Source organism: Mesocricetus auratus, unplaced genomic scaffold (assembly GCF_017639785.1).
Source record: "Mesocricetus auratus isolate SY011 unplaced genomic scaffold, BCM_Maur_2.0 Super-Scaffold_100003, whole genome shotgun sequence".
Taxonomy (NCBI): domain Eukaryota; kingdom Metazoa; phylum Chordata; class Mammalia; order Rodentia; family Cricetidae; genus Mesocricetus; species Mesocricetus auratus.
Genome location: NW_024429188.1, coordinates 89425711 through 89435970, shown reverse-complemented (window position 1 = coordinate 89435970; position 10260 = coordinate 89425711). Strand labels below are relative to the sequence as shown.

The following is a 10260-nucleotide window of genomic DNA, read 5'->3' as shown; positions in this document are numbered from 1 at the left end:
CATGAGCCTTAATCAAGAAGGCATAAGTGACACACTGTCTCACAATTACCATGTATAGAGAATACTCATGTTTGTAAGCAATACCCATGAATTAGAAATGTCACCCCATGAAACCAGAACTTGTCATTCTGTTTAAAGGGAATTTCCCAAACAGTGTACATTTATATCCTACAAAATACTACAAAGGATATAAAATTAAGTAATTTGGACATTCAATTTTTTATTGTTAACATGAATCATAAATTTTAGTTAAGCTTGACATTGGGCACATGGATCGCCGATTTGCCCTTTAGCTCTGGAACAATGGATGGTGCTTTAAGAAGGCTCCTCCACATCCGCGATAAAAATGAAGTCTTCAGCACCAGGTGGCAAGTTTTCTAAATATACACGTCGCTGAATCCTCCTCTCCTTGGCTCTTCGATTTATGAACCACATCTAAAATCAGAGGAAGACAGGATTGGTTTTAGCATTGGCTTCCACCCCCAGAGAAGGTCTAGATAAGGTCCATGAAAGTTGACTAACTTAACCTAAATAATACACAGGACACTGAAACCTTGGCCAGTCCCAGGAGTTCAGCGGAAAGGGTAACTTCCACCCATGAAAAATCTGAACAGTATATCCTTTCATGTTATACAAAGTTCTCCAGGATCAGGACAAAGAATGCTGTCTCCACTTCAGCTATATTTCTAGAATTCTGTTCAGCAGAGGACACTAGGTCCTGCTGTTTCACCAGGACATCCAAAGCTTACCCTTCTTCAAAAGGCAAAGAGTAAGATGGTCCACAACAGTGTGGGAAAAATATTCAGGGATCAGTTCTTCCTAAATATTACTTCGCTATGGAAATACAGTCACAGTTACCTGTTAGACGTCACCATCCTCTCAGGCTCCTACTGAATGGCTCCTAGGCCATTCACTAGGAGAAATCCTCAAACTGCACATTTGTAACTCCATGCACTTTCTTTCCCTGCCTAGCACCTTTTATTATGTGGATGTATAGTCTAAAGAAGACCAACCAAAGGACCAGAAGCCTGGCTGAGGGGAACTCAAGCCTACCATCATGATGCCTCCATGAACTCAAACAAAGGTTTCCTCCTTAGTAAGTTAGCTGAAATTAGTTCCATACTAATCTTTTTGTTTTAAGTTTTAGACAGTTCTTCCAGACCTACCAATCCCTGCCTCCTCCCAACCCCTAAAATAACTCTTTTGGCAATGTGTTTGGTTAGACACAACACAGAATGCAAGAAAAGATAAAATTAAGGGATGCCACTATCTATTATTATCGTATCAAGATATGACCTTTTTTCCCTTATGAAGTTTAGCACTTTTAACTCTGATATTCCAGACACAAAAATAGAAAGACAGGGACAATTAAAGAGTTAAGGAAAGGGCAAGGAGTATTTACTGCAGCTAGTAGTCTAGTTTAAGTCTCTAGCCAGCTGAGCGTGAAGAATGGCATCACAATGACCAACACATGAAGGTTGCCCAACATAAAAAAAGAAAATGAAAGCCAGGCACAGTAGCACACACCTTTAACTCTAGTACTTGGGAGGCAGAGGCAGGCAGATCTCTGTGAATTCGAGGCCAGCCTGGTCTACAGTGCGAGTGCCAGGACAGCCTCCAAAGCTACACAGAGAAATCCTGTCTCAAAAAAAAAACAAAACAAAAACAAAAAACAAAAAAAGGCTGCAGATTGACTTCAGAAAGCCTGTCTGGAAAAACAAAAAACAAAAAGTAGAGCCGATGAAGGCTGTAGATTGATTTCAGAAAGCCTGTCTCAAAAAAAAAAAATCAAAAAACAAAAAACAAAAAGAAGAGCCGATGAAGGCTGTAGATTGATTTCAGAAAGCTCAAAAAAAATCAAAAAACAAAAAACAAAAAGAAGAGCCGATGAAGGCTGTAGATTGATTTCAGAAAGCCTGTCTCAAAAAAAAAAAAATCAAAAAACAAAAAACAAAAAGAAGAGCCGATGAAGGCTGTAGATTGATTTCAGAAAGCTCAAAAAAAATCAAAAAACAAAAAACAAAAAGAAGAGCCGATGAAGGCTGTAGATTGATTTCAGAAAGCCTGTCTCAAAAAAAAAATCAAAAAACAAAAAACAAAAAGAAGAGCCAATGAACGCTGTAGATTGATTTCAGAAAGCCTGTCTCCAAAAAAAAAAATCAAAAACAAAAAACAAACAAAAAGAAGAGCTGATGAAGGCTGTAGATTGATTTCAGAAAGCCTGTCTCAAAAAAAATCAAAAAACAAAAAACAAAAAGAAGAGCCGATGAAGGCTGTAGATTGATTTCAGAAAGCCTGTCTCAAAAAAAAATAAAAAAAAACCAAAAAAAAAAACAAAAAGAAGAGCCGATGAAGGCTGTAGATTGATTTCAGAAAGCCTGTCTCAAAAGAAAAATCAAAAAACAAAAAACAAAAAGAAGAGCCGATGAAGGCTGTAGATTGACTTCAGAAAGCCTGTCTAAAAAAAAATAAAATAAAATAAAAATAAACCAAAAAGAAGAGCCGATGAAGGCTGTAGATTGATTTCAGAAAGCCTGTCTCAAAAGAAAAATCAAAAAACAAAAAACAAAAAGAAGAGCCGATGAAGGCTGTAGATTGACTTCAGAAAGCCTGTCTCAAAAAAAAATAAAAAAAAACCAAAAAAAAACCAAAAAGAAGAGCCGATGAAGGCTGTAGATTGATTTCAGAAAGCCTGTCTCAAAAGAAAAATCAAAAAACAAAAAACAAAAAGAAGAGCCGATGAAGGCTGTAGATTGACTTCAGAAAGCCTGTCTCAAAAAAAAAATAAAATAAAATAAAAAAAAAACAAAAAGAAGAGCCGATGAAGGCTGTAGATTGATTTCAGAAAGCCTGTCTCAAAAGAAAAATCAAAAAACAAAAAACAAAAAGAAGAGCCGATGAAGGCTGCAGATTGACTTCAGAAATCCTGTCTCAAAAAAGCAAGCAAGCAAACAAACAAACAAACAAAAAAAAAACCCCAAAAAACCAAAAAAAAAAAAAAAAAGCGCCGATGAAGGCTGCAGATTGACTGTTCAACCGCTTTGTTCAGATTTACTTACCTTCACTTTGTCTTCAGGCACATTCAGAGTCCTTGCAAGTTCTTCCCTGTGGAAAGAAACCCATGAATGTTTGAATGTTCAGCGTGCTCTTTTAAAATATCAGTACCCTCCCTCACACTCCCCATTTAACTTTCAGTCTCAGAACTAGTCTTATTTCCAAAGTGGTTTCACTCCATAAAAAGTTTCTAAACAAGAGATGAATATTTTTAACACACTAATTTAAAAAACAGCGTGGGCGGGGGTGGCGGGGTGGTGGGGAGGGACCGGGAAGGGAAACCCAAGAGAGTTGATGGATAGGTACACAGTCCCTGAAAAGGTGACGAGGCTTCTTGTGAGGGGGTCATCCAACAAAGTCTAAATCCTTAACACCGGTGAAGTTTGTGCTATTAAGATATTTTCCCTCGCGATACTCATCTGTCTATATTTTACGGAAATTAAGCCGGCAGTGTTGAGTACGCACACTGTGTCACCTCAACACAACAGGCTAATACTGACCTTGACCCCCACATAAGTCACCCTCCCGTACTCGTCCCCACCCCAAAGGAGAAGACCAGCATGGCTGAGGGGGTAGTGATAGGGAAAACAGGGCCTGGAAGAGCACTAGCCGAAGCCCAGGGCAGTTGGGGTTAGCTCGTGCTATAAGGCACATACCTGGCATGTACTTCAGGGTACTTGGATTGGCCGAACAGGTTTTCCATGGCCTCAATCTGATGAGGTGTGAAATGGAATGGTGTCTGCTCACGACGGCGGCGGAGGCGACGACGTCGGCGGCGGGAAGGCGGCCCCATGGGAATCGGAATCGGATTCCGAGGAGCCTCCTGCACCGGGGCAGGTGCCTCTGCCTGCTCAGACTCCGAAGTAGAACTCGAAGACGACGAGTCTTCCTCCTCGCTGCTGCTGCTGACAGACTCGTTACTGTCATAAATGTCGCTATCACTCTCCAGGCCCTGATGGCGTGCGGCAGCTCCACCGTAACCGACTCCCGCCGCAGCGCCCGAGGCCCCAGCCCCAGCCTCATCACCCTCATTTCTTTCATCTCCATCATAGTCAGATAAAATAAAGTAGTTGTGGTCAAAATAGACCTTGCGGGCCATGACTAGAACTGGGCCGCGCCTAGAGCTAGAACTAGGGGCCCAGTAATGACGGACGTCGAGGCCTACAGGTCAGCGTCCAGTACTGACAACGAGCCAACAACGGACCTAACTACAGAATGCTGGCAGCGCGCGCTACTGCGCATGCTCCACATGTGCCCTACGTTCGACGTCCAATAGCGTGCTCCCCACGCCCCCCCCCACCCACGCTCTCCGCTTGCCTCCACAGGAGAGTTATGGGCTTTTCCCCCTGAGAGTAGCCACATTCGGCTTGCAGCCCACTTTGTGAGGTAGGTGGTGTTTGTTACTCTCACAATGATGGGTGTGGTTCAGAAGAGGAGTAAGTGGGAGACATTGGGAATGGGGGCGTGAGAGGGAAGAGGGGAGTTATACCTTGCTTCTGGAACTTGCATCCAGAATGAATTTTAGTTTTCGCGCGTGCACGCGCGTGAACACGTGCGCAACCGCGCGCGCACATGTGTGCATGCCAGTGCTGCCTGTCGCTCCTAGGTTGCAGACATGCACCTGGCGGACGAATTGTGTGGGAATAGGGTGTAAGAGAAAAGCCAGAACACATGCTGATCACAGGATCCTTGTGTGAATATGTAAAAAATTTCTCTGCACCTCACCCTCCACCTACCACTGGCTGATCAGGAAAGGGGCTGAGAACTGAGTGGACACGATCAGTTTAGTGGCCGCTAGTTCGAGTCCCTGTGAATACATTAAATGCTGGCTAGTCATTGTTCTTCAAGTGAAACTTCAAGATCTTAGGATTGGGTTTGAATAGAATTCTAATTAAATGACACTGTTGAAAAACAAACAAAAGACACTCGCTCTGCAAAATAGAAAAATGGTCTGCTTAAGAAATAATTACCTCAGATTTTTTATAATCTCTGCTAAATTCCACAATTAATATTTGCTCTAAGCCGGGCGTTGGTGGCGCACGCCTTTAATCCCAGCATTCGGGAGGCAGAGGCAGGCGGATCTCTGTGAGTTCGAGGCCAGCCTGGTCTACAGAGCGAGTTCCAGGACAGCCTCCAAAGCCACAGAGAAACCCTGTCTCGAAAAACCAAAAAATAAAAAAATAAAAAAAATAAAAAATAAAAATAATATTTGCTCTAGTTCTTCTTCTTCCTCTCTCTCTGTCTCTCTCTCTGTCTCTCTCTCTCTCCCTCTCTCTCTCTCTCCCTCTCTCTCCCTCTCTCTCTCTCTCCCTCTCTCTCTCCCTCTCTCTCTCCCTCTCTCTCTCTCTCTCTCTCTCTCTCTCTCTCTCTCTCTCTCTCTCTCTCTCTCTCTCTCTCTCTCTCTCTCTCTCTCTCTCTCTCTCTCTCTCTCTCTCTCTCTCTCTCTCTCTCTCTCTCTTGGTTTTTCGAGACAGGGTTTCTCTGTATTGTTTCACAGGCTGTCCTGGAACTCGCTCTGTAGACCAGACTGGCCTCAAACTCACAGAGATCCACCTGTCTCTGCCTCCCGAGTACTGGGAATAAAAGCGTGCACCACCAACATCCGGCTCTTTTTTTTCTCTTTTTTATTAATTTATTTTTTATATTCCAATCCCAGTTCCCCCTTCATCCTTTCTTCCTACTCCCTCAAATTCCCTCTCCTCCCTTCTGCTCCACGGAGAGGGTAAGGCCTCCCATAGGAAGTCTACTAAGTCTGTCCCATCATCTAATTGAGGAAGGACCAAGGCACCTCTCCAACCCACACCCCTGTGTCTATGTTGGGCATGGTATTTCTCCATATAGAATGGGCTCCACTAACTTAGTTTGTGTATTAGTGTTAGGTCTTGGACCCATTGCCAGTGGCCTCATATGTTTGTTGTCCCTAGTTTTATTTTTATTTAAATTAGAAACAATCTTGTTTTACATGTCAATCCCAGTTCCCTTTGCCTCCTCTCCTCCCCTGACCCCACTAACTCCCTATCCCATCTCCTTTCTGCTTCCCAGGGAGGGAGAGGCCTTGCATTGGGGAATCTTCAAAGTCTGATGCATTATTTGGAGCAGGGCCTAGACCCTCTCCCGTGTGTCTAGGCTGAGAGAGTATCCTTCTATGTGGAATGGGCTCCCAAAGTTCATTAGTATACTAATGATAAATATTGATCCACTTCCAGAGGCCCCATAGACTGTCCAGGCCTCCTAACTGACACCCACGTTCAGGGGGCCTGGTTCAGTCCTATGTTGGTTTCCCAGCTATTAGTCTGGGGTCCATGAGCTCCCTCTTGTTCAGCTCAGCTGTTTTTGTGGGTTTCTCAAGCCTGGTCTTGACTCCTTTGCTCATTGCTCCTCCCTAAATACAATTGGATTCTAGGAATTCAGCTCAGTGTTTAGCTGTGGGTGTCTGCTTTTGCTTCCATCAGCTACAGGATGAAGGCTCTAGGATGGCATATAAGGTAGTCATCAATCTCGTTATGGAGGAAGGGTGTTTAAGGTAGCCTCTCCACTATTGTTTATATTCTTAGTTGGGGGTCATCCTTGTAGATCTCTGGATATTTCCCTAGTGCCAGATTTCTCTTTAAACCTAAAATGGTTTATTTTGGTATCTCTTTTCTTGTGCTCCTCTATTCTTCCCCTGACTCAACCTTCCTCCCCCCTCCTCTTTTCCCCTTCTCTTTCTCTTAGCTCCATCTCCCCTCCCTCCATGCTCCCAATCTGTTCTGGAGATCTTGCCTCATTCTCCTTCTCCAGAGGGCCATGCATATCTCTCTTAGGGTCCTCCTTGTTTCCCAGACTCTCTGACAGTGGGATTGTAGGCTGGCACTCCCCTGATCCATGTCTAAAATCCATATATGGGAGAATATATGCCATGTTTCTCTTTTTGTGACTGGGTTACCTCATTCAGGATGTTTTCTTCTAGTACCAACCATTTACCTGCGAATTTCAAGATTCCATTGGCTTTTTTTCCCACTGAGTAATACTCCTTTGTGTAAATGTACCTCATTTTCTCCATCCACTCTTCAGTTGAGGGGCATCTAGGTTGCTTCCAGGTTCTGGCTATTACAAATAATGCTGCTATGAACATAGTGGAACAGATGCCCTTTGTGGTGTGAATGTGCATCTTTCGGGTATATGCCCAACAGTGGTATTGTAGTGTCTTGAGGTAGGTTGATCCCTAATTTTCTGAGAAATCTCCATACTGATTTCCACAATGATTTACCTCAGTTCTTACCACTGAGGATGTTGATGCAGACTCTTACTCTCCTGTTTGAGTGAAGGTAAATACGTACATATTCAGGCAGTGTTTACAACAATATCTGGCATATGGCATATGACGCCTTTTCAGAAAAATAATAGGTGCCTGTGTTAGCCACCATAGGAAGTAGTATCCCTCTTCCTGGCAGATTCCGAGGGTTTTTCCCTGCTCCCGAAAGTTTTGACAGTCAGGATTCATATATGTTCACACTATAAACATATATCCATTCATTATATACATATGTATATAATGAATGGATAAATCTGTTTACAGTTCCAGAATAGGAAATCATTTAATTTTTTTTAAAATCTTTCTTTTGTATAAGTAAAAGATGGAAGTCTTTAAATAGCTTACACAAAAATTTTGCTTAAAGAACAAACAATGGGGGACTGGACAGATAGATGGTTCGGTGATTAAGAGCACTTGGTACTCTAGCAGAGTACCAGAGTTTGGCTCCCAGAACCCACATCAGCCATGTCACAACCACCTGTAACTCCAGCTCCAGGGCATCCAATGCCCTTGTCTGGACTCTGAAGACACCCACACGCATGCACAAATCTATACGCATGAACTCATACATACACCTAAATAAATCTAAAAAAATCTACCAAATCTTTAATTCTGACCCCTCATAGTTCCAGGATCAGGGAAAACCCGAGGGAATCTGTCAGGAAGAGGGGTAGTGTGACCTTTCCCCACTTCTGACAGTGATTAACTCAGACACCGATTGTTTTTCTGAAAAGGTGTCATCTGTCTTATAATTCATTCTGTGTTGATTACTTGGCTGTCCATGGTTTTGGCAGTGTAGAGAAAAAGTCAGAGACCCGGAGTCTGCAGCATGCTAGTGCAGGAAGCTGGGGTCTTTATGGCACTTGACATGTGTGCTCAGGCCTCAGAGGACAGTTTCCCCTCTCACTGACTACTGTGCACTTTCTAGGAGACCTCTGGATTATAACTTCAGAGGAGGAAGAGAGCAAAACACAAAGAATGAAGCGGCTTAAGAAAAAAAAAGGAATGGCCAGTGTCAGCTTTATCTAGTAGGAGACTAATTCCCAAAGCCTGAGCTCCGTATATCTTGGGACCCTGAAAGAAATGTCTCATTTGTAGCTTCCTTAACCATGAAATGGGGATAATGTCAATGGCACAGGACAGGGCTCATTGAGTTACTTGCAGAGTTTGACCTTTTACTTCAGCTTCACAAAACCAGTGTGCCAGTAACAACAGTCTACTTCCCCTGAAAAACACACATCCCAAACCTTTTTTTTCCTTCCACAATGCCTAATAACTCACCACCCAAGTTAGATTTCGTATTAGCTTTCTGTCTTCTGGCTAGCACCTTTTTCTTCCTAGGATCATCTTCCATTGAACAGCTTATGAATTCAACCCTGCTGTGAACTTTATTATACTCTATGATGTTTGTTCTTGGGTTGTGCCCAGTAGAAGCACTTAATATTTGTAAATGAATTTGGCATCATCATTTTCATGTGTATAATAAAAATGTAGCAGGCCAGCAAAGCAACTGTAACAAGTATGTCAAAGAGATGATTTCCTGGCACGGCCGCCAGGTAGAGGGATGAGGCAGAGGAAAAGTTCAAACTCATCCAGGTCCATAGCAGGAACCCAGCTCTGAGTTTTTGGAGTCAGCCAGCAACCAGAAGTGTCCTAATGGAACACAGCTTGGGTCATATGCTATTGGGTATTCCAGAGCTCACACAGTGTGGGTATTGTTGGATGCATTAAGCTCCACACTGGAGTTCACACACACACACTTCAGAGTTGCAGACATGGCTCCAGATCAGAGTACCTCAACTGAGTGACAATCTCAGCACTAGGATAGTACTTCCAGAGCTTTTGTCAGCATAGAAGCCATTGAATTCTGTATTTTTGTAAATAGCCTTGGTAATTCAAGGGACGGAGAGGGAACTGGCATTGGTATGTAAAATAACATTGTTTTTAATTTAAATTTAAAAGAAGAATAAAGCCGCTACATCTCATATTCAGCTGTAAATGGGATGTCTCCATCAAATCCCTCACTTCAGAGCTCAGGGATCCCCATGGAAGAGGAGGCGGAGAGAGTGTAAGAGCCAATGAGATTGGAGGACACCAGAAGTCCCTGTGAGTCAACATTAGCAAAGTGCATATGAGCTCTCAGAGACTGTAGCAGCACACACAGGGCCTTCACGGCTCTCCACTATCCCTCTGCATATAAATTATGGCTTTTAGGTTAGTGTTTGTATGGGGTTCCTGAGTGTGTGAGCAAATGGGTCTTTGATTCTTGGGCTCTTTTCACTCTGCTAGTTTTCCTTGTCCAACTTCGATATGATGGTTTTTATTTCTATCTTATTGCATTTTATTTTGCTAAAAAAGAAAGAAAACGCACTATAGGCTAAGCTGGTGGGGACACTTTCTCAGTTGAAGTGTTCTCTTCCAGAATGACTTTAGCTTGTGTCAAGTTGAGGCAAAACTAGCCAGCACAGCAGTCAAGTCTAAAGCTTATTTGTGTTGTGTTCATTTATATTACACATGGATATGATTTTTAAATTACATTTGTTTGTTTGGGGAGTCCTTTCTTGCTCGCAATTAGCTATGTTGATGAGGATAGCCTTAAATATGTGGTGATGTTACTGCATTTGCCTCTTTTTTGGTTTTTCCAGACAGGGTTTCTCTGTATCGTTTCAGAGGCTGTCCTGGAATTCGCTCTGTAGACCAGGCTGGCCTTGAACTCACAGAGATCTGCCTGCCTCTGCCTCCCAAGTGCTTGGATTAAAGGCATGTGCCTCCAACGCCCGGCTGCATTTGCCTTCTTAATAATGGGGTAATAAGCATGTGACACCATGCCCAACATTTTATATAAATATGAAATATTGGACTTCAGTTTATATATGAAAATTAGAATTACAATTAAAATTCTGATGCAGTTG

General features: G+C 42.8%; 2 protein-coding genes across 2 annotated transcripts in view; one reads left to right on the top strand and one right to left on the bottom strand.

The window, feature by feature from the left end:
* Positions 1-200: 200 nt before the first annotated feature.
* On the bottom strand, positions 201-4356 carry LOC101830816 (homeobox protein Rhox13-like). The gene is made up of 3 exons (XM_005083144.2): positions 3711-4356; positions 3060-3105; positions 201-435 (listed from the first exon to the last, which is right to left on the bottom strand). Exons 1-3 carry the CDS (start codon positions 4151-4153, stop codon positions 316-318), a joined length of 609 nt encoding a protein of 202 aa, XP_005083201.1. The 5' UTR covers positions 4154-4356; the 3' UTR covers positions 201-315.
* Positions 4309-10260, top strand: part of LOC101831083 (paired mesoderm homeobox protein 2-like) — a 25429-nt gene continuing 19477 nt past the window's right edge. The window contains exon 1 of the mRNA XM_005083145.2: positions 4309-4440. The gene's annotated coding sequence lies outside the window, so the exon portion shown is untranslated. The remainder of the gene's footprint in view (positions 4441-10260) is intronic.

Excerpts from the sequence above, each read along its gene's own strand:
- LOC101830816 (XM_005083144.2), bottom strand. The coding sequence starts at position 4,153 with ATGGCCCGCAAGGTCTATTTTGACCACAACTACTTTATTTTATCTGAC. Across the intron at positions 3,106-3,710 it reads TACCCTGAAGTACATGCCAG|GGAAGAACTTGCAAGGACTC; the intron begins GTATGTGCCTTA and ends TTCTTTCCACAG. Across the intron at positions 436-3,059 it reads TGCCTGAAGACAAAGTGAAG|ATGTGGTTCATAAATCGAAG; the intron begins GTAAGTAAATCT and ends CTCTGATTTTAG.